The sequence below is a fragment of the Solanum stenotomum genome, chromosome 8, assembly GCF_019186545.1.
Source record: "Solanum stenotomum isolate F172 chromosome 8, ASM1918654v1, whole genome shotgun sequence".
Lineage (NCBI taxonomy): Eukaryota > Viridiplantae > Streptophyta > Magnoliopsida > Solanales > Solanaceae > Solanum > Solanum stenotomum.
The window spans coordinates 8546466-8573244 of record NC_064289.1 but is presented as its reverse complement, the minus strand read 5'-3'; the positions used below and the strand labels follow the sequence as shown (position 1 = coordinate 8573244).

Sequence of the window (26779 nt, the reverse complement as noted above, 5' to 3'; positions counted from 1 at the left end):
ATTATTATTTTCTTAATACATATATCGAATTAAAATTTGAGAAGTAGAAAAAAACGGAAGGAGTAAGCAGGAGTGGTTGCTTTATTTTCCACAAAAAGAGAAGATCAATAGGAAAAAGGTGAAAGGCGCAATTTTGATTTCGTGAATAAAACGCAGCAATCGTGGACCAATGGAAGGATGTCAGATGTCAAACCACGTGTTTATTGTTTTTAGGTGAAATAAAGACGACGTGATTGTGACAATTCATTACTTATTAATTATTGCAATTTTTATGATCAATTTTTTTTCAAATTGTTGAGTTATCCCTGGATTATTATATAGCATATAGTGAAAGAAGCACAGGGCTTGATTGTATTTTTGGGCACAGTTAAATGTAAATATTGATATAGAGTAAAGTCCACTTGTTTTTCTACTTGCGTTCTGAATTAAATATCAGAAGATTAAATGTGTCCATTAGTACTTAATTATGCGTACTAACTAAAATTGGGATAATTTTTTCACTAAAATATGGGATTTTCTGACAGAAAATTTCTGTCCATGCAGAAAGTGCATATTGCTCTTTGTTATAATCATGGTATAACCTTGTTTTAGAAATAATCTAACCCTAAATATATTTATTAGCTGGCCCACAGCATCTAAAATATTGTTGGGTGCAAAAAGGATGAACAGCGACAATTTTGATGACTTCAACTCATTTTTATGCCAAGGAAGAAAATTATGACCACACGTTTGCATTGCGAAGACCCCATTATTATTATTATTATTATTATAAAATTCTATTTCATGGAATAAATGGTATAGAAAGAATAAAATATCAAAGATAATATAGTTTGAGTAATCAATAAAAATTGATCAGTATGACTCAAGGCAATAAGTTTCTGTCTGATTAAGTTTTCACCTTGATAGAGTCGCCCCTAGTGCACTTTTTTTTTAGTTTCTATATTATAATATTATGTTATCCACAATTCAGGTGTCACACCTAAGCTGCGGATAAATCACAATAATCTCCTTCTTAATATAGTCCTTAAACAATCTTCACCTCACCTATTGAGCTAACTTCGAATTGAATTGGGCCCCGAGATTCATTTTGTGGTCACTCTCATTATTCATTAAGAGGCTTGTTTCACCCGACAGATACGATTGTGTACGCGTTACATCTCTATAAAGGTACACACTATCTAACAGATAGATATACACTATATGCAACATGTAGTTAGAAAACTAAGCAAGCACCCCATACACTAAAATATCTACAATTTAATTAACTGCCTAAAAGTTAGCATATGTACCAAGAACCAACTTGAGTCGAAACAGTTGATCACATGGTATATTATACCGGTCACCAGAGGTTAGGCTGAAAGAACCTCACATTAGGATCGATTCACACCCTTCTTCTCTTTCGCTCTGATGTTGATAAGTTACAGTTGCAGCAACAAGTGCTGCAATTCCAAACCCTGCTAATGCCAAAACAGCATTATGTAGTATGACAATATCACCCATCTGCAGAAACAAGGAACACTAAGTTAAGGATCTTTTGAGGTACTTGAGAGGAGGCCATTGAAACAATAAAATGGATGGGCAGAATACATAGATGGCTACTTAAGCTTGTTGATTTTTTTCATCTAGACACTTTAACTAGAGGGGTGACTTCTTGATGAACACCTAACATATACTGATAATGTGCCTATTGAACTTATTGTTGACTGTAAGCCAGAAACTAAACAGGTGAAGTTCACACCAAAAACCAACCAGCTTCTGCCATCTCACCCGAACCCCAGACTCTTTGCTCCGACGAAGTGGCTTCTCAGACATCTTTTTCCTTACAAGCTATAGCCCCACTCTCAAAACCTTCCTAACATACCAACTATCTACACAGACAATATTTATATTCAGCTTTTAGACATTAATTGAAAGTTCATTACATCAGATCACCTGAAAAGATTTCAGATAAGAACATGAAGCAAGATCTTACATTGTCTCTGGAATGCAGGATAGAGCTAGATTGCCTTGACATTTCAGCAACCAATATATAGAACAGGCCCATAACTCCTGTATGCCTTTGATCACTGCTATAGTTTGATAATAAAGTCAGAGTCTCTCCCTCGGATATCTTGACAGAGCCAGGCCTGGGATAACAAGGGGACATACCAACAATATAACCAGCTTCATTTCCTGGTTCCTTTCCTTCTCCATAGATTGGAAGAGATGAGCATATAACCCGTCCATCCTGAACCAATTTAGTGGAGAAACAAGAAACAGTAATCAGCAGACCTTGCATTCCTTTGACGTATTGAAACAATCACAAGACGATCAAGACAACTTCAAATAGATATGCTACAAATCATAATCGTCACATTATTCACTAACCATAGTACTGAAGTTGATTGAGGATTTTATTGTGATACAGATAAATACAGTACACAGAGAAAGAAGGAACCAAGGCGTGCTTAGCTTAACACCAACCCTTTGTGAGAGCTTCACGTGTAACTTCGTAGCCCCAAGAAGATTGACCAAGGACTAGCATCCACTAATCAACTCGCAAAGGGAGTGTGGATTTGTTATCCACAGAAGGCGACACCCTATCAACTAACTTTCAAAGGTTTGATTAAGTAAATTATCTCAACCACACAACAAAGAGACAGCTATTAAGCTTTCCCAGACATTGAAGAGGAAACAAAGCAATACTCTACAATTTTTAGGATCTAGATAACAATTGCAATCAACAAAATGAGTCCCTAAAAGTTTGATGCTTGTGACAGTTTTGCCTTAAGATCGACCCATTGGCATCGTTCAGGTCCTTTATCAGTAGACTGGTTTACAAGGGAACTTGACTTTTAAGTCTGAAGAAATTTGGCCAAGCCTATGTCACTTTCTTAATCGAGAGAAAAAGGAGACCAAAGAAGTACAGGATTGATGCATGAATGATCAAATCATAGAGATGGAAGAAAATTCCCCTGGGAGACCAAAATATTGGGGAGTTCACACCGTGTGGCATAACAGAAACTATAATTTGATTATTTTCCTCACCTCAAATACATTTGAAGCAGGACGTGTTGATATTGTGTAACTGTTATCTCCTGTATTCAGGTTAGTAAAACAGAAACAACCTCTCTAAGATACAGTCCATCAACATATTACAAGTGTATCACCAAGAAAAACTTCATCCTAGGTGCATAAATTAGCAAAGTGGGAAGTCGTGGAATTAACTAGATTCTGAGCTGACTATGAAAAAAACAAATTTTAACATCTCAAAGTACCTCTCCAAGGAGGGTTGAACCAATCCCACCTGCATGCTGGTGAGCAACTCCATAGATAACATTTCCACCATTAGGCAAAGTTACACTTATCTTTTTTGTATGGATGCATCCATTATTAGCAACAGCAGCAGAACATGACTCAACTTTATATTCAATCTGTATCAAGAAAGTTCAACTAAATTATTGACCGCAATATCTAGGGATAAAGGCTTCAAAAACATTGCAACTTATGAATCCAATTACCATTCATTTTATACAATAATAATAATAACATAGGCAAATAATTGCACAATTCCTAGGATCTTATATACTGAAGCGTCAAATCTATGGGGGTGGAGGGAGAATGCCGGCCGAAAGCCAATAGATTTGGTTCAAACTCTATATTTGTCTTTAAAACTCATTGAATATTTAGAACCCATAAGATTCAAATCCTGACTCCGCCTCTGAAATCAATATTACTCTTTTTTATAATAAGTAATATCACTCTCTTATTCATTCATCAGTTGGAAATACTTTCTAAAGGAAACCAACAAAAAGTTTATGTAGACATCCTAGAGAGGATTTAATATTGCTGATTCCAACCAGTTTGGGATTGAGGAGTACAGTGGACTGAGTGATTGAAAGCAAATAACCAAATTAGAAGTGTTCATCACCTGACAATGATGTCTTGACGGCTTAAGTCCTGTTGATTTCCGCCTTTTCCATGTATCAGTGACATCAAGAATATATATTTTAACAGGCTTAATGAAGGCATGCCAATCAACATATTTGATTGTGTACTTCAGGTACAAACTTCTCTTTGGACCCTGAAACCCTTCTCTTGTTCTGCATCTTGTTTCATCATGACAACATCTCAAGCCTCCAATGTAATTTGGTTCTATATCTCGGTCATACTCATCCTTTGTAACATTATAAAGATCACACCTGCATTCTGTGCATCCCATCTGATCTTCGGAACCTCGTGTCTCAATTGCATGTACATTAAGCAACCATCTTTCTTCATATCCAGGAGGTACTTCTAAAGGATTACCAACCTCTATCCCATAAGGGTCTGGAACATATTTCACTGTTTTACGAGTTTCAGACCCAAGGCCAAAATATTGAAAAAGATCCCTTCCACATATCCCTGAGTTCCTCACTAATATATAATCTGACTGTTCAAACCCCAGATCGTCATGGTACTTTGACACCTCCAAACCTTTGTGTTGATAATATCTTACCACAAGCCAATGATGGAGATATGTTTCATAAAGGGGGACAGGATTCCTTGACTCATCAACTACTTCAGCATCAAAACTTTTGATAGCAATATGGCCTTTAGGGAAATCGATGTTGTAGTAAAATTTGTTAGCAACTAATCCAGGCTCAAGCACAAAATTTGGTGATAGGAAAGTGGCAGTTTTAACCTTGTTTTCATTTCTTAGTCGAGTCTGTAAGCTTGGGCGAATCGTTATTAGCAGTAGGACTGCCAGCACAAGCAACTGGAACTTTGAATCGAATGCCATCTTTTTCACTTTAACAACTCACTTCTTGTTTATACATCTGGCAACAATACTTCAACCAGTTAAAAATCCATAGGTTAAGTTTTAGAGGTATCTGTGAGTTAAAAAAGTCTTTACATTTTTGTCATCGAACAACAGTACATTCTAGACAGATTAGTAGATTACTCAACTCATCGACTTTTGTTTATTATCACTGATTATAAAGAAAAGAAAGAGACATTAGACCGGTTAACTGACGCTACGTAGAGACAAAGGGTATCTATCGAACAAGATCATTTCACAATTTTCGGTTACTTCAAATTGTGAGAAGTCTTTTCTCTGAGGAAAATGTTTTCCAACAACATAGAGCAATTGGATGAGTCATTTTCCTTTACAAATATCCTCCCTCAAAACTTGCTTCAATCAACAATTCTGTCATTCTTATCCCTCTCTAATATAAAACATTTCCATCAAAACACTATTAATCGTATATAATCACCTACAATACAAACACAAAATGACACTTGGATAGAACTTTTTCCATATAACTTTTATTTTTCATGGAAAACATTTTCTTTGTAACCATGTGTCTGAACCAGATTGCACACACCTCAACTAATTGCACTAGTACCCTGTTATCTCTCACAAATACAAATACTAGGCAACTCTATCTACAAGGCTTTAATATCCACATCTATAGAATGATATCAGAATCAAGCGCATCTCAATTCATAATTCACTAATGTTGGATCCCAATATTAAACTATCCACGCTCCAAATGTTCAACTCTCTGACCCTTAGTATGAGAGAGAGTGTTGTGTCCCACATTTAAACTCTTCATGTGATTGGGCTAACTTTTGCGGTCCAGTCAGACTAAGGTCCATAACATGTTTTCATCCATACTAAACACATATAAAGGAAACATAACGAGATGAAAGATAAACTCACCTGATATATGGTGTGTAGGGCTAAAAACAACCCAAAGGAACGAGTTTATTTCTTCGAAATGCATACGTACGGTAGAATTTCCCGAAGCAGAGGCGAAGTAAACTAAAAAGTTGAACTTGGTTTACATGGAAAGTGTATATATGTGGAAGTTCAAGAATTCAGACGGCGACAACTGTACATAGGAACAAACGTGTCACTTGGAGAAGCAGTCGCATTATTTTCCTAGTCTTAATGACAAATGGCATTATTTCAATTTGAGATGTGAAGAACACCCAAAATGGAAAATAAATACTACTCCCTCCGTTCTATATTAGATCAACATTTTACTAGTTGTTCCATATTATTTTACTTGTTCATATAATAATTTTTAAAAAATATTAATAAATGCATGACAATTACTTCAATATTATAGAGTAAAAATCTTCACATTATCAACCCTTACATAACTTACTTCTAAACCAAACGATCCCATAATTATTTTGTCAAATTAAATTTATCTTAAAGGTGATTAAATTGGTGTAACCGAGATATCCCATAAAGGAGGTTAATGATTGAGTCTCACTTCGTCGTTTCTCAAGCGATTGAATTTCTCCTAGCTGGTCTCTTCTCAATCGAGCTCGTGGCATCAAAATTACCTAATACAATTCACATCTCTCACGCGATTTCCCAATTATTCCACAAAAGTAGGTTTATCGGTGTGGACCATAAGAAATTAAGAATAGTAATTACTTATTTTTATGAGATTTCAAAAAAAGAAAGTATTTATTAGTTTTAAAAAAATTAAATCTATTCTTAATTAGTGAAGGGCAATAAACAAGTGAGAAGGAACAAAAAAAAAATCTATATTTAAAAATTTAAATCTACTAATGTCTCTTATCTTAAAAGAAAGACATATAATATAGATTAGCTAATTTACAAGAATTTAATTTAATTTCTTACTTCAAATGCTATTACTATTCACCATATGAATATGAGGGTTTGCTCTAAAACTCTGAAACCAAAACAAAATCTGGAAATGAGTAGTGGGTGAACCAAAGTGCAGAATAGCTTGAGCTTTGAACCCTAATAATCGAAGAAATAATGGGTAAAAAGGAGAGGGCGCAAGAGAGAAGAGAGCAGAGACGCCAAGAGATCTCTCTTCTCCGTACTATTCCTTATTCTGATCAACAAAGGTCAGTTCTTTTGATCCATAAAAAAACTTTCTTGATATGCTTTGCATTTTGTCCTGAATTGAGTCGAAAATATCCGTGCCTGGATTGAGGGTTTCTGCATTTGGTTCAGAGGAAAAATGACAAGTCAAAGGGTTTAACTGTTAAGTGCTTAACTTTGCCCTGTAGCTTAAGCATTGGGTTTTAGTTAAATTAACAAGAGAGGAAACTATGTGTAGATAATTGAACAGTCTCTAGCGTATTCAATTTTGGCATACTTATTAATTAAAAAAGGCATCTTCAGTTTTAGCATCTTATGCATGGGATACAAGAATATCATAGTTAGGATGACAAACTCAAAAGCAGCTCATTTTCCTACTTTCATATACTCCGTATCTTAGGAAATATTTTTAGGTTGAAGATTGTTTGTGTGTTCTTATGCTTATTGGACAAACAGCTCTGAAGTGCAAATGTTGCAGTTTGGATTCTAATATTGTACTGTTAGAAGTATGTTTTTGCTACAACGAAATTAGAAATGCAAACATGTGAGGTGTTTTTAGAACCCCATTCAAAGAATAGAAACCTAAAACGGTTATGCTTGGTACATTTTTTCTGCATGTTTGCTCTAGTATTGTTAGATGGGAAACAATGACATCGTTGATTGTATAATCAGCTTAATAGAAGATTTAGAGAAGAAATATGAGAATAATGATTTGGTGTACAATTGGTTTACTTCCATTCTCCCAAAGCTGCCTCTGTACTTCATCTATGATCTATGCAACATATTGTAAGAGTTCCTATGAATCATGACCTAAAGTGACTGTTTCATTGGAAAATTATTAGTTCTTTGATTACTTGCCAATCAGTCTCGGTAACTAACTAAGATGACGCTCCACTATGTTTTGATAATCTTTTGGCAAATTGTTCCTATTAGTTATCAGATGGTCTGGATAATCACTATTTCCATGGCATAATTATCGAGATGGAATATGGTTCATCCAGTTAAAATTGGTTTACTTTAGGATGTTGATTCTGAGCATTACACTTATAGACGGAAGATGATTTTCAGATGGTGGTCAAATGAAACTATCGCTGTCGTGACTGGTTCAAACAGAGGAATTGGTTTTGAAATTGCTCACCAACTGGCATCACATGGCTTAATAGTAGTTCTTACATCACGAGAGACTCGTGTTGGTGAAGAAGCAATGAAAATCATGCAAGAAAAAGGTTTGAATGTGGTATTTCATCAATTGGATATTGTGGACCCTGCATCAATTGAAACATTTTCCGACTGGATAAAGGAAAACTATGGTGGTTTAGATATACTGGTAATCCATCTACTCTATTTTCTCTTTATAATCTAGGATTGGTCTGTCTACTCTATCATATCTTTATGATGACGATACAATATGAGCTTAAATGAAGAAATGGGGAGTCATATAGCCGACCCCAACTTATTTGGGATTGAAACTTAGTTGTTGTTGTTGTAATCTAGCATTGATCCAGTCGCATATACATCCAGTTGCAGAGCCACCTTGTCCAATGGGGTGTCAATTGACTCGCCTATACTGGAAAATTACATTGCTTAGATATGAATTTTTTAATGCTTATATACTATATGTTGAATCCCTTCAATTCCTCATGTGGTTAGTGAAAATCCTTGCTTCACTACTGTGTAGAACCGTACTGGTTACAATAGCTTACTACCAGGTGCTAATTTTTCTTGTACTTCACAGTTGACCATGTTCTTAGTTATTATTTTTTCATTTTCTTTTCATTTTGCTTGGGGTGGGGGAGCAAGGGGGGGCCTTACGCTATATTTGGTGTTATTTTTACTTTCATGTGGTTATCAATTTTGTCTTTTAACTGTTTTGGCAAATCTGGCCCTTTCGGCTAATGATATGGAAGTATTTAGATCAATAATGCAGGAGTCAATTTCAATTTCGGCACAGATAATTCAGTGGAATATGCAGAAACTGTTATCCGGACCAACTACTTCGGCACCAAAAGTATGATTAAAGCTATGATTCCATTAATGAGGCCTTCTCCTTTTGGCGCTCGTATTGTTAATGTGACCTCACGACTGGGAAGACTTAACGGCAGACGGAATGTAAGTGCCTTAGTGTTCCTTTTCATTTTTATTCTTCTTCTCACTCTTATTGCCCTTGTCCATCTTGCCGGAAGAGTATTCCTTTTGTTCTTGAACTTCGTAGTCAAATTTTTTCAATACTGTACCCTTGTAATGCTTCGTAGGAGATATTTGTCATTCGTCAAAAGCAATAACTTGTTGAGTTCTCTAATATGCAAATAGCTTTTATCTTCGCATCTCAAAATGATCTACTTTTGTTTGATGCCTACCAGAGAATTGCAAATGTCAGATTGAGACAACAACTGGAGGATGTGGATTCCCTATCAGAGGAACTGATTGATAGTACTGTGAACTCATTTTTGGAACAAGTAAAAAATGGAACATGGGAATCTGGGGGATGGCCACAAGTATTCACAGACTACTCATTGTCAAAGCTTGCTGCTAATGCTTACACCAGGCTAATGGTGAGGATACTTTCTGACCAGCCAGAGGGCCATAAGATATTTATGAATTGCTATTGTCCAGGTTGGGTGAAGACTGCCATGACTGATTGGGCTGGGCATACATCTCCCGAAGTCGCTGCTGACACTGCAGTCTGGCTTGCTCTTATCTCAGACCAGTTTGTGAGTGGTAAGTTTTTTGCTGAGAGGCGTGAAATAAACTTCTAAAGTGGGCATTGAAAACAAATTCAAGAATCAGCCCAGTTTCTTTTGCTTTTGAACGAAAATGTGACATGAGTACAGATAAAAGCTAGAGTACTTGTGTTACAAGATGCTACCAAGAGCCTACTGAAAATTGATATTGCTGATGGGAAACAATCTGTATCGGTACAAGCTGTTAAGTTGATTACCTAGTCGTCAAACTCTGGAGGATGTGTTAACTTTGGGAAGATCTGAAAGGGTGGTCTGGTTTTCTAATAATCACATCGACACATCCTGGATTAGATCATTTGCCTGTGTTTTGGTGTACTATTTGTAACTTTTAGTACAGATTAGCAATGCATACTACAGCATATTGGATAGCTAACTACTTAAAAATATGTCTTGTTCTATAATTATAAGCATTAGCTGTTTTAAAAGATCACTAAATCCATCCGCATACGTACTCCTAAAGAAATAACATTCTGCCTTCTACGTTTGTGTTCTTTGACCAATATATTTATTTTTATCGAAGGAAAACTCGCAATCACTATTCTTCGACTGAAAAAGCGACCCGTATAGGTAACCATATTTTATTTATTTTCAAGTCTTGGTAAAATATTTTATTCCTTTGCTAATAATATTTTTTTTATTTTACTTGAGAAATGAAGCAACCTAGAGTGACATGGACCTTATCTACTTTGTTTTCTGTGCTGTATGATCCACACATTCCCTTTTGAGTTTAGATTTCACTTCACCTTTTATATTTTGTCTCCAAAAATTAAGTTAAAGGAATAAAGAGAATCAAGAAGAAAATGCATTTTCCTATCAACTTCATCTTCCTTTTCACTTTATCCCCTTTGTGGATTCCTTCAATTGCATTGGAATCAGATTCAACAGACCCAATTCCATCACCATGGCCGCACCAGTTCCATGCAACTACCATCATGAACTACACAGGAGGTCTCCGGAAAGTGGATCTCTGGTACGATTGGCCTAACAAAAGGTACTTGCATATAAACCAATACCAATTGGGGAAAAAATTGTACGATGTTGAATGGCAGAACGGTACTTCATTTTACTTCACTTTGGACTCTACCGAGGAGTGCACAATCAGGCATTTCCCTGTGGGAATTTTGAGACCTAATTGGCTTGAAGGTGCAAATTATATGGGCCAGAGGTATAAAGATGGATTCCTCTGTAATGTTTGGGATAAGGTTGATTTCATACACTACTATGAAGATGTTGCTACCCAGATACCTGTTTATTGGCATTTTTATGATGGTATGCCCATTTAAATATGCTTTTATTATATGATTTTGAGCAATTGCCGCTAATTTCGGATTGAGTTAGACTCATGATTCATTTAATTACATATATCAAAGTCTAAGTGTCCGCTTGCCCACAGATAATTTTTCACTCACAAAATTCCGTATTCATCAACAACAACAAAAAATAAGTATTTTTCCGTACTCGTGTTCCGAATTTGGTTCTGGAGTTTGCAGGTTGTTAGAACACATTGTTTAATGATTTAAAACGTATGATGTATCTGTTTATATAGTTTTTGGGTAATACTCATTTCATGAGCTAACTTCTGTGTTAAGTTTAAAAGTCATTTCCTTTTTCAGCCTCTCTGCATATGTTAATTTTTTTCATGTGTGATGAAGTAATTTAATGCTGGATATATGTGAAATAATGCAGGATTGATCGAACATATTATAACTTTTGAGGTGGGGAAAGTGCTGGAGGATTCTAAGTGGCAAGCCCCCGGTTACTGCTTCAAGGAGATTGAAAAGGGAAAGAAAACTTTGCAAGATCGACAAGTTCAAGACCACTCACTTCTCAATTCGTTTCATAAGAGAAGATTTAGAAGTGACAAATGAACGAATATGTATGACAACAATATACCTACTGCTACTTGGATATGCCCATGTTTTGAGTTTGTAATGCTAATAGTTTGGGCCAAATACATACGCATCCCTTTTAACTTGCACTTTCATATATATATGGCATACTGGTCTGTATGTGTTTGATTTACATTGCACAAATACTATTTCAAAATTATTTGTTTGTAATCTAAAAAAAATACCGTAAGGGAGTGGAAGTTTGGAAGTGAATGGTTAATGGTGAAGAGAAGACAATGAGTTTGGAAAATCACTTTAAAACTTGTTTTTACTATCTTCACAAGGTCTACAAATTTTATTTTTACTTTTTAGCCATCCATATATATTTAGTAAAAATTTCACGTGACACTGCTTGGGCTAAGGTGTGTACACCCCTGGACTCAGAGGTTCTTAAAATTTCAAGAACGGTCTATTTTAACCAGTTAATACAATGTATACTTCATGATGACGTGAAATTTGAAACTTTATGATAATGATTATTTTTTAATGAAGAAGCTTAAAATTTGTTGGCATGCATTATTATTCTGTGTGTTCATAGAAATTGGTCAATCAAGTGAAATAATCTTTCTATTCCCAAAATTTCAAACTTTTTTAAAAATATCACATTTGTTATGTCCAAACGTCTTTTAAGACAATATAATGGAGACTTTGTTGAGGGGTTTACAACAATCATTTTAAAGTTAAACGGTCTTAAATTTTTTACCTCGGTTGTTTCATGCATAAACTATCAAAGAGTTCACATTATATGAGCTTCCTTTTCCAACATCTGACTTATATACAAGTCAACATTAACTTAAGAAGCAAGAAAAAAAAAAGTAGCTACCTTGGGAAAAGGATGAAAGTAAACTTTTATAATACTAGTAACAAATTTTAACTTGTAACCTTAAAAATTTCCAATGGAATAAGCCATAAGGTGATCAAAGATTCAAAATCACCAATTCTCAAAGTTGTTTCTTCTGACCCATATTAGATGGACACTTTCTATTATACACAGTAATTAAGAAATTATAAATGAATTGATCAACTTTACTATTTTACCCTTTGTTCATATTAATTAGCCTCTTAAATAAAAAAAAATTAGATATTCAAAATTTGTTTAAACTTTCAACGGCCATATTAATTTTAGGGATAAAATGAAAAAATTTAATTAATGCTAGCTTGATTTAGTAAGAGATCAAGTAATATGAGACAAATATTTTTGGGAAATCTGCATAAATTGACCACAAACTACAAATTAATTACAATTTCATAGTCCAATCCAAACTAATTCAGCAAAAACCCATTCACCCAAAATAAATTACAGCTCATACCCCTCTTTAGTTTAAGCCTTCACATTAGAAAATACAAGTAGGGGAGCTGGAAAGTGGAAAGATAATAGTTGTATTTCGTTTGTTTCTGGGGTAGGATTTACTAATTTTTGGACTTCACTGAACCTTTTTCCTTTCTCTTATCCCATCCCCACTAAGCTAATAGCTTACGTTTGGTTAAAAAAGAAAACCATATTTTGCAGAACTAAAAATATTGCAAAAAAATCTTTTTGAGCCAAACATCATCTTCTTCCCAAATGTTTGGAATCAAGTTTAAAAGAGGAAAGGGTGTCAATTGTATAATTTTGGGTCTTTAGAAATAGTCCAACTGGCACAGTCCCTTATAAAAGTCACCATTTCGTTTTAGAGATCTGGAATAACTTTGTTTCGCTTTCCTATTGAAGAAAACATAGAAATACCACAACAGTATATATCTTAATAATACCACAATAGTATATACCTATATATATATTCTTTTAGTATCATTGATTAATTTCTGAACAAGAAATCTTAATGATATCACAACAATATATTTATACTCTTACAATATCATTGACTAATTAATAAGGTGTGAGCAAGAAACCTTAATGATACCCAACTTTATATATAATGAGTATGACGTGAACAAAAAATCTTAATGATACCAATACGATATATATATATTGATTTAGTATTAGTTAAGCGAAATTATCAGTTGGGCATCAAAGTAAGGAGGTGTATATTTGTAATTAATTTGTATTTATGAGATATTTGTGTAGTTTTTTCAATATTTTTAGTAAGATACCCATCTAATATGGGACAGAAGGAGTATTGATGTAGTAAGTGGGCCTTTGAGGTTGGGCTAATGATATGGGCTTCAGCCCAGTGTAAGATTCTACTATTCGAAGTCGTTTTGTATCGTCGCATCTGAAAAAACCAGTGGTGGTAATTGATCGGACGGCGTGAGGCAACGATTATACAAATTACTCCATTTTCAGTAGTTCAGATTTTGCAGAAAGCTGAGAAGCAGAAGCTAAGATGATTTATCGGTTAAATAATCTGCTGTTGAAGAGTCCACTGTAAGTGTTAAGCGCCGACATGTGTACGGGGTCGGACTCGGGTTTGGGTTCGGATTCTAAGTCGGATCCCGACTCAAACGGGTGGAGCCGAGCTCGTGGAGCGGTCCTCAAGTCGCTGGTGCTCGTCGGAGGCGCCTTATTGCTCCGGCGGCTAACTAAGTCGACCACACGTTGGGACCATGCTCGAATTGTCGCAGAGTCACTTAACGGTGAAAAGGTACTTTTTTGCGACTTACTGCTTTCTATCTCTGCTATCTTTTACGTCTCTAGAACTGTGCAAGTGATAATAAATGATATTTTTGAGTTCTATTGTAGTTTTCAAAGGAGCAAGCGGTTAGGGATCCTGATAATTATTTTAATTTCAGGTATTGCATTCTTAGTTTGAAGTTTTCACTGTTTCCTCTTTTAATTTTGGATTTGTGTTAGAAATTGTTGCTGCCAAATTTGCTTGTGTGAGTTTTGCGTAGCTGGTTCCCCAGCTGTATAATAGCTAAGAAATGTAATTTGTGTTGAATCTTATTAACTTCAATTTCATGATAGGAGATTGGCTCGAATTGAGCTGATAGAGCAACAAACCTCCAACTGGTCTGTATTGAGGCTTAGTGGATTTTATTATTGGAGGTGTAGAAGGAGAAGAACACATCTAGTATTAAATGTTTGATATTTTGGCACTTCTGTCTGTTGGTGCTCGATTGGCCTGCAAAGTTACAAACTTCTCTTTTTGAGAAATGTTATGTTTAGGCTAGCTTGTGCGCGCCTCAACTAATTTCATGGGGTACTTCCCACCAACACATGTAGCGAGTGACTCTATCCATCAAAGCTTCAATAGATTGGAAGAGATCACCTAGTGGGTTTGCTTCTGTTAGGATTTGAACTTGAGACGTCATGATTGTCAACCCACTTCATTGATCACTACTAGGTCACTCCCTTGGGTGCGGAAGTCACAAACTTTAGGATGCATACCTTTCATAATTTGGATATCAATCTCCCAATGATCCCTTCAGGCATGTAAGTGTGCTTCTCTCCAGGAGCCTTGCTTCTAGGCTCTAGCATATGATCATCTCTTCATGTAGAAAAGACATGGTGGAAGTTCTGTTATTTGAATTTTTTTCTTTTATTCACCTTTCATATTTTTATGTCTAGATGGCTTTCCTGTCCTGCTGCAGACATGGTAGATGGCTCTAAGGTTTTATATTTTGAGCAGGTAAGTATCTCTATATCTCGATTTGTTTTTTTCATGCTTCTGGTTTGAACTGACAATGATCTGTTTTATGATGGTTCTAATTTTGTTTTGTAGGCATTTTGGCGAACACCGCATAAACCCTTTAGACAGGTGAGTGACATCCAATAAATTTTTTCTTGCTCTTGACATTTCAATCCCTTGCATTATAGACCTGATACCTCTAGTCAAATTTCTCTGTCTTGAAATAATGTAATCTTGTTTGCTTTGGTTGCTGATACATACATAATCACACAAGAGGGCAGAAGTTTTTAATTTGATTAGTTGTTCTTACAGCTGAGAGAACCTTAGTACTTGAATTCTAACAGAACTCTTTTGCAGAGATTTTTCATGGTCAAGCCTTGTGCAAAGGAGTTGAAATGTGATGTTGAGGTTGGTCCAAATTCATATTTATGTGGCTAAAATTTGCTCTGAATTCTACTCCCCTTGCTAAGCCTCTTCACACTTATGTTTGGCATGAGCAGCATAAATTTAAACACTTATTAGTTAGTGTAAAACCATCATCCTTTATTTTATAATGTGATTGGGCACAATTCTGCTTCACTTACAGGGTTGTTCGTTTGTATAATTACTCATTCTAATTTATTGTCGGTGGGTGTGGGTGCGGGTGAGGAGGATTATCAGGAGCCTGGGTAGTAGCATGAAGGTATGAAGATGGTCGTCTGGTTGATAGGAGAATACTATTTTCTTGCACTGACTGTAGTAGGAATAATAGAGCTTCCCAACATGGTTGCCTAGTGTTCATGCGGCTGAATTCTAGAATTCCTGTAACAACTCTCCTTGCAGTTTCCCTTTTTTTGAGTGTGTGTGGGGTGAGTTGGTGATGGAAAGCAAGTAGTGGTTATAATGTTGCAGCCTTTAATTCCATTAACCGTTGCAAATAAGATTTCTTTATCTTCCTGTACAAACATCTAGGTAAGCACATATGCTATCAGAGATGCAGAGGAGTACAAGAACTTCTGTGATCGCCCTAGAGATCAGCGTCCACAACCCGAAGAAGTTATTGGGGTAAATATTCAAATACATTATGATTGAATCTATTGTTTCTTTATGTTTTACATTTGAGTAAAGACTCAGTCTGTACCTTTGTAAGATATGTTCTCTCTTATTTCATGTCTCTGTTCCTTAGAATAATCAAGTCTACCATGACAAACTGTTTAATATATTCCTAGTTTGATTGTAATGTAAATACTTAAAAGAAGTTTGATTGTTATGCAAATAAAAATTGTTATAGAACACACGGTAACCTGGAGGAAACATTTAGGAATTTGCTGGGAAGTCAATTTAGTTCTGTTGTTATGTGCAGGATATTGCTGAACATTTGACTACCATTCATCTTAAGCGCTGTGAGCGTGGGAAACGATGCTTATATGAAGGTTCAACACCAGCAGATGGATTTCCTAATTCATGGGTATTTCCCTAAGTTTTTCATTAATTTTAGTGGTGAGATTCATATCATGATAGCCTTTGATGTTTTCTCCTTTCCTATTAAGTTTTGGAAGTTTTTTTTGCTTGTGTAGCAGAATGGTGCAACATACTGTACCTCAGAACTTGCTGTGTTGAAGAATAATGAGATACATGCCTGGGATAGAGGTTTTGATGATGATGGCAATCAAGTTAGTTCCATATGCTCCGTACTTGTTTTTTCCTTGGAAGTTATAACCCGTCTTGTGAATCTTGTCTCGATTATATATCCATTTATTTGATGAACCAACAGCCTCTGACAAGGCTTGTTTTCCTTCCAAATATTACAGGTTTGGGGTGTAAAAGGAGGTCCTTATGAATTCAAGCCTGCTCCTTCTTCAAGTTTTAACGATGTGCTGAATCCTTTGAGTTTTGCTTCACAACCACTGGGGAAAAGAATAGAGGGTTCATTTGTCCTCCAGGAATGATTTCTTGTTATATAATCCTCGCTCCCCCCCACACACACACAAAAACTGCCCACATCTTGTAAATTATAACTCAACTAGGTAATTTACCCGTGCTTCGTGCGGGCATGCTTTTGAACAACATTTCCAATAATCGACTGTTGTAAGAAATAAAAAGAGAGTAAATTTTAATAGGTTTTAAGAACATTTCCACAGAAATTAAATTATTTGAAATTCAAACCATTGTTTTTAAGATTTCATTTAAGCATTCATGGTCATAAGTAAAATTATTTAACTTTTGAAATTCAATTTGTGATGCATAAATTAAGAATGAAGTAGTACAAATTATGTACGAAAATATTGCATATACATGAAAAAAGAATCAATTAGAAGTGCACGAACATTAATAGTATATATGAACATTATCTTCTAGCATTTGCCAGATTAAATAAGTACTTAAAAAAATGAAGTTCATCCAAATCATATATACTAAAACATAGAGGATATATATATATATATAATAGTATAAAGAACAAAAATATAAGTACATTGGCCACAACTAATGGCTGTTTCAAGTTTGTATAATCGTATAGAAGTAAACTTGATTTCTGCTTTTCTCAATAGATTTAGTTGGACCCGAGGCTTAATTTTCGTATGAAGTAACTTCATAACTCGGAAACTGAAAATCAACAATTTTATCTTTTTAGTATGATTGATTCAATAAATTAAATAATATGAAGCTGACAGAAATTATGAACAATTATATTTAATAAGTCAAAAACATAACTTATGAGCATTACAATTTTTTTATATATATTTGGAGAGGGAAGATTTCATGTTGAAGTCCAATCTTGAACTGAGATTAGATAACAATTACTTAAAAGTACACACACAAAATGTAGCCAGGTAACAAATATATATCCCCCGTCATTTCGAACACAAATTACAAATTATGACTAATATTAGAGTTTGATGGATTTCAATTTGAAAATAATATTAATAACAACTACACATATAGCTAAATAGTCTCACAAAGTGAGGTCCGAAGAGAGTTGAGTATACAAAGACCTTATCCTTCCTCAGAGATAGCGAGGTTGTTTTCCATAGACCTCAACTGGTCAAAAATTTCTTCAAAGCTAGAACGCTAAGATTGGAGAGTCAGATTTTACAAATGTTATAACAAATGTCAACTAAGTAGTATCACTCAACTTGCAAGTGAAGGAACTGCAAGTAGTTGATAATTTCGTCAAGGATCACGACTATTTCAGTCACCTAGTAAAAAGACAATAATGAACTTATCATATTAGAATGCTACATATTTACTTCACAAATATATAGCAAGGAAGGAAGTATTCTGTTCAATACTTTAGTAAAGCCCAGTAGGAGATTTTATGTCATTCTTTCACTGATTTTTTCTTCTAGCATATTCAATTAAAAGAAACCAGACCAAAAAATATTATAATCTAGTTTAGCTATACGCAATATGTTACTCTGTAGTTATAGACATGTTAATATGAGGAGATGGTAACTGCTCCAATACTGGATCAGATTCCTTAATAGCCAGAAGTGTTGGAGGTCTCAAGTTCGAAACTCTTTGCCAATCAAAGCAATGGATTTTTCTTCTAGATCGAGCTCGTCACACCGAACTTTGCCTAGTGCCGGTTACCTTTTTTGTTTGGTTGCGAGGGAGGTTTTACCATATGCGCACCGAAAGGATAGTGGCTTCGAATTTCCCTAATCATAAAAAAAAAAAGTGTCAACAAATGTGGAGAGTTTGAGATATATCTATTGTCTGTGTTGTTATATGCTCCACTTGGCAAGTATCTGTATTTAATATGACCAAGTCAGAGACATGTTGTACCTGTGATCTTATCATTACCGGGTCTAGAGTGTGATTTACATGAGAAAATCCTTATTAGATATGTCGCGTAGTTTGTGTCTTCTAGAACTATCCGACTTTAAACTTTTCATGGCCATCTATCAACTAACTAACAATCTGTTGCATCAAATGTATGTCATAAGTTATTGAGTTAGTTTGATACTTGTACATATGATATCCTACAAAGTAATATCTTAGTATTTTCATCAATATGGGATACATCAAAAGGTAAATTACTGTTACAGAGCATTGAATTATCCGTAGATAATCTAACACACTGACAAAGTAGATTATCAACATATATAAAATATGCTAATCAGACGATAATCAAACTTGTATTTCTTGATAATTCTAACATAAAAGTTATCATATATGTATTTACACGGATGAAATAACTTTATCGGTCAAATACAAAACATATCAAAGCTATCCGTTTTTAACAATGTCGAATTACCTAGCCTGATCACCTAAGCAGTGTCCCAAATCTGAGCCTTGATAGTCTTATGAACGATTTCTAGTAAAATTAAGGAAAAGAAGGGGTAAACCTGTAGCACATGTAGGCGANATATTGGACCGGGAAGAAAAAGGGGGAAAAAGTAAAGTCTAAGCGCATATGGCACGAAAAGGAAATCCTATTTCGGTAAGACTTGATCTGAATCGTAGTTCAGATTCAAGTTGGTTTAGTGAGGGCGACCGCGAAAGTCACCGAATGGGTCAGTCTTTTAGTTCTCCCAGATTAGAATATCAAAGGAGGACGTTGCAGATGCCGGGGGCGGACACGACTTCTTCTAAGGCTAGAAGACCACTGGAAGACACCCAGGACTATAGCATGTCGTGAAAGAAGCACACTGGACGGGCGTGCTTCGACCGTGTCTCCGGGGCACAGTTGAATGTAGATATCATGAACGCGAGGTGCAGCGATTTCTAAGGTCTTCAACACCCCTGGTACCTCTGGTGGACTTGTAATCTCTCTAGTAAAATTAAGGAAAAGAAAGAGTAAACCTGTACCACATGTAGGCGATTTCATCGTCTTCAGCACTCACTTCATGAACATCAATGTCGTAAGCTAAATCTTGGGAATGTGAGATATTTGGAGAGGGATTCTCCCATCAACCGTATGGCTCAAGGGCTGTGAAATTTGTCTGGAATTCTCAGAAAGAAGAATACCTGTTTGGTCTGTTATGAAAAAAGAAGCAGGGGAAACACAAACAAGATGTTCAAAATCGAAGCAAAGTTTCGAAATCCAAAATTTAACAAAACATGTTTTTTCATTCTTGTAAAAGTAAAAGGCTAAAATTTTTAGATAAGCGATAACTGGAATTTCTTAGTTGTGGTGTGTGCAGATAGGTGAGTCTAGGATCCTCTTTTATATATATACAAGTTGTTGGCACATATTTGGATACATTTACTCTAATAATCCTAATTTATTTGTTTTCCTATAATACAAAACTACAAAATTAACAAAACAAAAAAGCAAGAGAATATATACCTCAAGCATAAACTTGCAACATGCTAGTAATACATCTATATACAAAATTTCAATCATTACCGGAAAATCACGAATGCACAGTAACTATAAAGAAAGTATAAGAATATAGCACCTTAAGCTTGGAAGTTTCAAGAGTGACATCTGTAGCCTTCATTGATTTGCATTCTCTATATCTTTGACACAAATAAATAATCAGAACACAAGAGGAAGTAGCAAATAATTCAACCCTATAGCAGTTAATATGTCAAATGCCACTAAAATTAAGCAAATTAAAAGAAGAGTAAAACTCAGAAAACACAAATTGGTGAGATTAGATTTGAGTGTAATTGTCGAAACAGAGAAAACTTGATCATAGAACTAAACCTGGAAAGAGAATCTCAACATGAAAAATGATTCGATTTAACAAATTGTTTGACAACAAAGTTGTAATCATAAAGCAGAAATATTAACAGAACAATTCCAACAAAACCTACCAACGGGAAAATAACGGATTGCCCAAAAGCTAAGGTTTACTTTTGGGCTCCAGATTTTGGCACGACGTTGAACAACGTTTTGAAGTAAGCCATGGAGAACGATGGAATTTGGTTTAAGAGTGTTTTCGTAGAAGTCGGTAGGAAAGGTGGTGGGCAGGAACATGGAGTTGAAAAAATTGAAGATGAATATGCAGTTCTGGTCTTTCTCTGAGAATGCCTGAAAGAATTTTGCGGAAATAGTAATCACCCCTTGAATTAAGATTGATGTTTATCATGTATGACTGATATAGTGTTATTGAGAGAATTTGGGATCAATACGTCTTGTCACTGCTGCATGTCAATTTGGTACTACAAAATTAGAAATGCCGCATCTTAATTTGGCTCTGTGAACCTTTCTTATCCTCTCTACTTCTTGACGTACTTCCTTAATAATATTTTACAGTATTTTCTTCATTCTATTCATTTAACATGTTGGTGCATTCCTGCCTTTTGTCTAGAAATGTGCAGTTGCCCATCAACCAATTGGCATCTTAAAAGTTGGCAGAGACGTCAAATTTAAGACACTCATGCTTCAACAATCAATTGTACAGGGAGACACCTAGTTTGGAAAAAAAAATACTAGCATCCGGTGTTCGCGTTAAAATCAATGAGTGCAAAACAATCCAACACAGCGCCCAAACAGAAGGCACTCAGATCCACCTAAATCTTTGCGATTATCATGGATGAAAATGCTATGATGGATGATAGTGGGTAGCTCTTGCTCAAAGAGTCAAGACCAATGAATGAAACATAAAAAGGTGAGAAAGCAGGGATCAACATAAGCTTGTGACTAAGAATACTTAGATGCTGAAATAACCTTGTATGTTGAAGCAGTACAAAAACTGAAATAAAATTTTGACAACATCCTAATATCATAAGGACACGAGTAGGCAAGTGAACATATCCATATCTCTAATGCAGAACCCTACTGATCCAAAAATGAACATGGACTACATGGTTAAAATTTACAACTCAGATGAATTAAGCAAGTTTAGCACAGAAAAAGGGTTTGACACCAAACAAAAGAGTGAAATCACCGCCAAGAGCAAGCCTCTACCAAGGTTTGAGGTCACCAACTGGACCAGCAGTCCAGTTTAAGGACTTCTCCCCGGGCTTCAGGTAAGTGGTCTTGTCATGTGGCAGTTTACGCGCAAGTCCATTCAAGATCTGATGGAAAGCATCACCTGATTGAGCAGGTGTTGGAAATAACATTGCCTGCTTCATAGAAGGATTGGCAAGCAGTCTCTGCTTCCTCAATATTTCTTCTGGTCGAATAGAAGTGAGAATGGTGTCCAAATTTGGAACATCTTTCTCTGCTACAAACACGCCTATATCTTCCCAGGGGATTGCGTCAGCAAATGGCAAGACAATGTCATCTGCTATAATAACAGGGATGCATCCAAATATAACTGCTTCAACCAATCTCGGACTCCATGGTGCCCATCCTAGAGGGCACAAGCAAAAGATAGCTCGCTGCATGTCTTCATAGTAAGTAGTTGGATGCTCAGTAGAAATATCAAAGAGAGGATTGTTTTTAAAGTTTTCCCACACTGCTGCTCGGGCACCTCTGAAGTGAGAAATAATCATAGTTAGTTATTTTGTCTTTCCATGTCTTGGAGATCAGTAGACTAAATGAGAATACTATTTGTCAACTTCTACAGTCATCATTTATTTAAACAATCTTCATTCATAATTTCAGGGAAAAGAGGAACTCTATAATCCCAGAATCACAATGAATACTAGGGCCTTTTGATAAGTAGCTTTAAGTGTAAAAAAAAGTGATTTATTCATATGAGCCATGGTTATACCTTGCATAGTAACCACCCTCTGGATCATTTCCAACATCATAAAACAAGCCTCGGAAATAAACAAAGATAGACCGGGGAGTATCTGGAGGGATCAAGTGGGACTGCATTTTCTGTGGGGGAGCATATGGAGGAATTGTAATTGAGCCATCCTTCAAGCAAACATGATTTCGTTGTCCAAAAGTTTGAACCAAGGTAGCACGTTGGAGCAATGGAAGAATTCCCCTCTCAATAGCTTTTTCTTCCTGCAATGGCGCAAACCCAGTGTAACCAAAACATATTTACCACCAAAGTAATGACTGAAAACTACAGTTACCGATAATCATGAACCTAAGGGATATTTGTTGGTAACCTTTCTGTGGCTTCTATCCAATTATGTGAGTGTGTGTGTACGAGAGAGAGAGAGAGAGAGAGAGAGAGAGAGAGAGAGAGAGATTCTCACTTGATAGTGAAAACAAGCACCAAAATCATGTGGTACAATGAAGAAGTGATCAGCTCCCTCTGTCCTATTCCAGTAAGGCCAGTTAGAAGAAATAAGTTGTATTGCACTCCTCATCATACGTGGTGACTTGAAGGGTAAAGGAAGGCCATTTGGTGTAAGGTCACAAGTACTGTAAACAGGGGTGTAGAACCAATCTGCTTCCTCGGGATTAAAAGTTCGAACAGCACTAGATAATAGGAAACGATGCATAAAGATTTCAGCAGCAAACATGTGGTTGAGGCATCGCTGGTCTTTCTGCAGAATTTTCTTGTTGTATTTGCTGGGAAGCTCATAGACAAAAACTTTTAATCTCCCAACTGGATTATCTTCCAAGACATCACCCGCACTTCCTGAATTTTGGAAATACAAGGAAAACAAAGAAGTTAATACTTAGTGTTGCAAGCAAGTATCCAAATCATTATAGGCTAAAACCATTTAAACAAGTTAAAAGATGATTTCTATCTGCTCAGAAGAATTTGGAAGTCTGTTCTATTGGGAGTCTCAAAATACCCCTTGGAAATTTATGACAAACCTTAAAACATCGAAATTACAGCCTACCAAAGTCTTCAATCAAGTAATTCATTTAGCTTAAAAAAAACAAATGCAGATGATCATAGAGTTTTTGAGAATAAATACCTCATTTTATACAGGGTTAACTCTAAGGTGACCACAGTTGTTATAATTGATACTATAATGATTCCTCATAGGAATGATCTTACGGGTTAACCACTAATATATCCCTATAGAACTTAGAATTCATTAATGAAGCCAGCTGAAGTCGTCAACAATGTTGAAGCCTTTAAACAAAAGCCTTACACAGAAATCAAAGCTAATATCATCAATCTCACTAACATGAATTTTCAGCAGTGCCTCTAAGACCAGATACTTGTAACCTCCTACATTGCCCAAGTTCCCCAAAACACATCCATTTCAGAGCAGGAACCAGCTGAATCTGGACATATTTATTGAAAACAAAAAGCCCAAAAGAAATTCATACAAGTATGAAGTACCCAATATCAGAAAAACCTAATTTACTATAACAAATAAGTATTCCCATCTCAGTAACAACCTAAGTTGTGCGTACTCTTCACCTTCGATGCCACAACAACAACAACAACAACATACCCAAAGTAATCCCACTAGTAGATTCTGGGGAGGTTAAAATGTACGCAGACCTTACACCTGCCTTTTACAAGGTAGAAAGACCGTTTCCGATAGAGCTCCAGCTCAAAAAGTATTCCCATCTCAGTAAGACATGAAATTATACATAAATCCAAGCTAAACCACAACAATTAGCACCCAAAAGAAAATGTACCTGATATTCTCTCAGTATGTTCAGACCTATGAAATTTCAAGCCTTCAATTTTCAACAACAAAGCAAGATAAAGAAGAACAAAAATGCCCCTACTCCAACTCCTCATTTTCTGTTATCTCCCTGTACAGAAAATATTAACACTCTAAAATGGCTCAAAACAACAAAAGAGGACCAGAGATTTAATGGGTATGCCTCAATAACAAAGAAAGTTTGGAAATTTGTTATTAATATAATAATGGGTAGGAGGAATCAACAGTTAGAATGTCATTAGCTGGGGTAGTTCATAGTTGTTAGTAGTATTTTCTTGCTACTGGGGTTCTTTCAAAGACAGCTAAGAAGAGAGAAGTAAAAAAAAAATGAAATCTTGGTGATTCTTGTATACAGTGAGAAGAACAAAGATTGATAGGGAAATGGGGTTTGTAAGAATTTGCTTCAAGAAACAGAGAGGAAGAAGAAAAGGGGGGATTTGGTTTGGATGTCAATTTTCAAGCAACTTTCTTGAAAAACTTGGCAATATTATATTGGATGTATCAGGTACTGGTCCACTGGAATAGTGTATATTGTATAAATGAAGGTACATTTGATGAATTCCTCAATATAAATAGAGAATCTTATTGAATTTCCAAAAGTCACACACTAGATAATATAGATTTGCCCTGAGAGGTTGAGAGAGGGTGAAGTATACGTAGATCTTATCCCAATGCCGTTAAGTTATTTTGCTATAAATATTTCCAATAGATTTCATAAAGATTAGATTTATGTTCGCTAAATTTGAAAAATTCAAATATATAAACTAGTTAGGAAGTTTGAATATTTGAATACAGTTTTACAACTGGAAATTCATGAATTACACGTGGGTTTTTTGCCTTTAAAAATGTCCTTCCTTCTTAATGCCTAAACATTAGATTGGTAGTATGACTACTTTGACTATTTATAGTTTTAGACCACTTTGACTATTTATAGTTTTAGATTTTATTGCAAGCTGCAAATAAATAGAATTAATACTAGCTTATATATATTTGTATTAAACTCATTTATTATCATAAAATAAAAAGAACAGTAGGTGCAATGTATAATTGTGAATTATTGATTCCCTTTTGAAAAAAAATATAAAATATCATAAAGAAAAAATAAGCAAATTAATATATGATTAAGGAGATGGGTTGCTTTTAGATGTCGATGTGGTTCCTTGTTAAGTTGGAAAATGTGGGTTAAGATTGCTTTGTAAATAGATTATTATGCATTAAGCACGTTTACTTCTAAATCATTTGCGGAATAAATGATTTTGTAATCCTTTATAAATTTATTTTAATTTTTATATCTTTTTCTTTGCATAGAGAAAAAAATGGTACGTCCAGAGAACATAGAAACATTCCGTTACTTACAAAATGTGGTTATATTAATTGTACTAATTTCTTATGTAACTACCAAATGAATGAGCTTATTTTACTAAATAAATTAAGTTGGTATAACATTTATTTTCTAGCGAAAATATGACCACTGAATAATTCCAACGTGTTAAGTACGGTAAATATTGTACTACTATTGGATTTTTCCTAATGTTCTCAATTCCATTATGCAAATAACTCGATGTTGGTTCGAAATTAATAATATCTTCACCATTTAAGGCTCATTTGATATAATATATTAGGAATGTTGATACTAGTTATACTGAAAGTTTAGTTTGATATATTAAAAAAATTTGAAAGCAATTATATATTTAATCAAATTAACACATGCGTTAAAAAATTTTACATTGTTAATATCATGATTTGCATACATTAATTATACGTAACATGATACACAAATAAAATATTTAAGTACTTCATACGTATATTTTAAATATATACTAAATAAAGTATTAATAATACACACAATGAAATGCATCCTACCAAATGATAAGGAGTTGAAGAACATGGATGTTGCAACCACATATTGACAGAGAAGCATAACCAAGATGCCAAGAGGTTGTGTTACAAGAAATGGCTTTAAGAATTAAGATTAGTGCAAATAATATTTTGAATAGTTAGATTTATTAATAGTTTGCTTCTTTTTTTTCCCAAGTACTTCGCAGAGGAAAGCCTTATCCTTTTTAGTTTTCTTTGTCAAAAGTCATCTAAATTTATCCATACATTTTAAAAATGTTTAAAAGTTATATTCGCTTAAAAGCACTTGACATAAGTCAATCTAAATAGGCTCTAGCCATAAAATTAGGGATGACAATGAGGCGGGACGGTGCAGGTTTAAGATTGTGCGGAGCGAAAGTGATGTGGGGCAGGTTGAAGTGGGTGTTTTTTAAACTAATGCGGCACGGAGCGGGTTGCAGGTATATGTGATTCTGTGTGTTCAAACTTAATTTT

At 35.1% G+C, this 26779-nt stretch overlaps 5 protein-coding genes across 6 annotated transcripts; 3 read left to right on the top strand and 2 right to left on the bottom strand.

Annotated features, from left to right (window-relative positions):
* Positions 1-1173: 1173 nt before the first annotated feature.
* On the bottom strand, positions 1174-4788 carry LOC125872314 (uncharacterized). The gene is made up of 4 exons (XM_049553032.1): positions 3911-4788; positions 3258-3413; positions 1973-2227; positions 1174-1500 (listed from the first exon to the last, which is right to left on the bottom strand). The coding sequence occupies exons 1-4, from the start codon at positions 4760-4762 to the stop codon at positions 1366-1368; spliced, it is 1398 nt and encodes a 465-aa protein (XP_049408989.1). The 5' UTR covers positions 4763-4788; the 3' UTR covers positions 1174-1365.
* Positions 4789-6629: 1841 nt separating this feature from the next.
* On the top strand, positions 6630-9944 carry LOC125872317 (uncharacterized). Its single transcript, XM_049553036.1, has 4 exons — positions 6630-6858; positions 7904-8162; positions 8750-8944; positions 9196-9944. Exons 1-4 carry the CDS (start codon positions 6767-6769, stop codon positions 9589-9591), a joined length of 942 nt encoding a protein of 313 aa, XP_049408993.1. The 5' UTR covers positions 6630-6766; the 3' UTR covers positions 9592-9944.
* A 330-nt stretch (positions 9945-10274) lies between these two features.
* Positions 10275-11563, top strand: LOC125872326 (uncharacterized protein At4g14100-like). Its single transcript, XM_049553047.1, has 2 exons — positions 10275-10845; positions 11263-11563. Exons 1-2 carry the CDS (start codon positions 10377-10379, stop codon positions 11442-11444), a joined length of 651 nt encoding a protein of 216 aa, XP_049409004.1. The 5' UTR covers positions 10275-10376; the 3' UTR covers positions 11445-11563.
* A 2102-nt stretch (positions 11564-13665) lies between these two features.
* LOC125872325 (chromophore lyase CRL, chloroplastic) lies at positions 13666-17198 on the top strand. Of its 2 annotated transcripts, none has more exons than XM_049553045.1 (9): positions 13666-14047; positions 14146-14195; positions 14974-15034; positions 15128-15163; positions 15392-15442; positions 15986-16078; positions 16377-16481; positions 16591-16686; positions 16825-17198. In XM_049553045.1, exons 1-9 carry the CDS (start codon positions 13850-13852, stop codon positions 16960-16962), a joined length of 828 nt encoding a protein of 275 aa, XP_049409002.1. In that variant the 5' UTR covers positions 13666-13849; the 3' UTR covers positions 16963-17198. The 2 variants fall into 2 exon arrangements, with proteins under 2 accessions (XP_049409002.1, XP_049409003.1); XM_049553046.1 differs by having other exon boundaries at positions 13699-14047; positions 16594-16686.
* A 4393-nt stretch (positions 17199-21591) lies between these two features.
* On the bottom strand, positions 21592-24977 carry LOC125872316 (probable beta-1,4-xylosyltransferase IRX10L). The gene is made up of 4 exons (XM_049553035.1): positions 24420-24977; positions 23066-23454; positions 22627-22868; positions 21592-22385 (listed from the first exon to the last, which is right to left on the bottom strand). The coding sequence occupies exons 1-4, from the start codon at positions 24523-24525 to the stop codon at positions 21872-21874; spliced, it is 1251 nt and encodes a 416-aa protein (XP_049408992.1). The 5' UTR covers positions 24526-24977; the 3' UTR covers positions 21592-21871.
* Between the last annotated feature and the right edge of the window lie 1802 nt (positions 24978-26779).

Bases quoted from the DNA above. Each gene is read 5' to 3' on its own strand.
- LOC125872314 (XM_049553032.1), bottom strand. From the start codon at position 4,762: ATGGCATTCGATTCAAAGTTCCAGTTGCTTGTGCTGGCAGTCCTACTG. The intron at 3,414-3,910 runs GTGATGAACACT...TTCTTGATACAG, and splicing joins CGTCAAGACATCATTGTCAG to ATTGAATATAAAGTTGAGTC. The intron at 2,228-3,257 runs GTACTTTGAGAT...AAATTGGTTCAG, and splicing joins GTTCAACCCTCCTTGGAGAG to GATGGACGGGTTATATGCTC.
- LOC125872317 (XM_049553036.1), top strand. From the start codon at position 6,767: ATGGGTAAAAAGGAGAGGGCGCAAGAGAGAAGAGAGCAGAGACGCCAA. The intron at 8,163-8,749 runs GTAATCCATCTA...GGAAGTATTTAG, and splicing joins ATGGTGGTTTAGATATACTG to ATCAATAATGCAGGAGTCAA. The intron at 8,945-9,195 runs GTAAGTGCCTTA...GATGCCTACCAG, and splicing joins GACTTAACGGCAGACGGAAT to AGAATTGCAAATGTCAGATT.
- LOC125872326 (XM_049553047.1), top strand. From the start codon at position 10,377: ATGCATTTTCCTATCAACTTCATCTTCCTTTTCACTTTATCCCCTTTG. The intron at 10,846-11,262 runs GTATGCCCATTT...GAAATAATGCAG, and splicing joins TTATTGGCATTTTTATGATG to GATTGATCGAACATATTATA.
- LOC125872325 (XM_049553045.1), top strand. From the start codon at position 13,850: ATGTGTACGGGGTCGGACTCGGGTTTGGGTTCGGATTCTAAGTCGGAT. The intron at 14,048-14,145 runs GTACTTTTTTGC...GTTCTATTGTAG, and splicing joins AGTCACTTAACGGTGAAAAG to TTTTCAAAGGAGCAAGCGGT. The intron at 16,079-16,376 runs GTAAATATTCAA...TGTTATGTGCAG, and splicing joins AACCCGAAGAAGTTATTGGG to GATATTGCTGAACATTTGAC.
- LOC125872316 (XM_049553035.1), bottom strand. From the start codon at position 24,525: ATGAGGAGTTGGAGTAGGGGCATTTTTGTTCTTCTTTATCTTGCTTTG. The intron at 23,455-24,419 runs GTACATTTTCTT...TCCAAAATTCAG, and splicing joins ACATACTGAGAGAATATCAG to GAAGTGCGGGTGATGTCTTG. The intron at 22,386-22,626 runs GTATAACCATGG...TTCTCACTTCAG, and splicing joins GAGGGTGGTTACTATGCAAG to AGGTGCCCGAGCAGCAGTGT.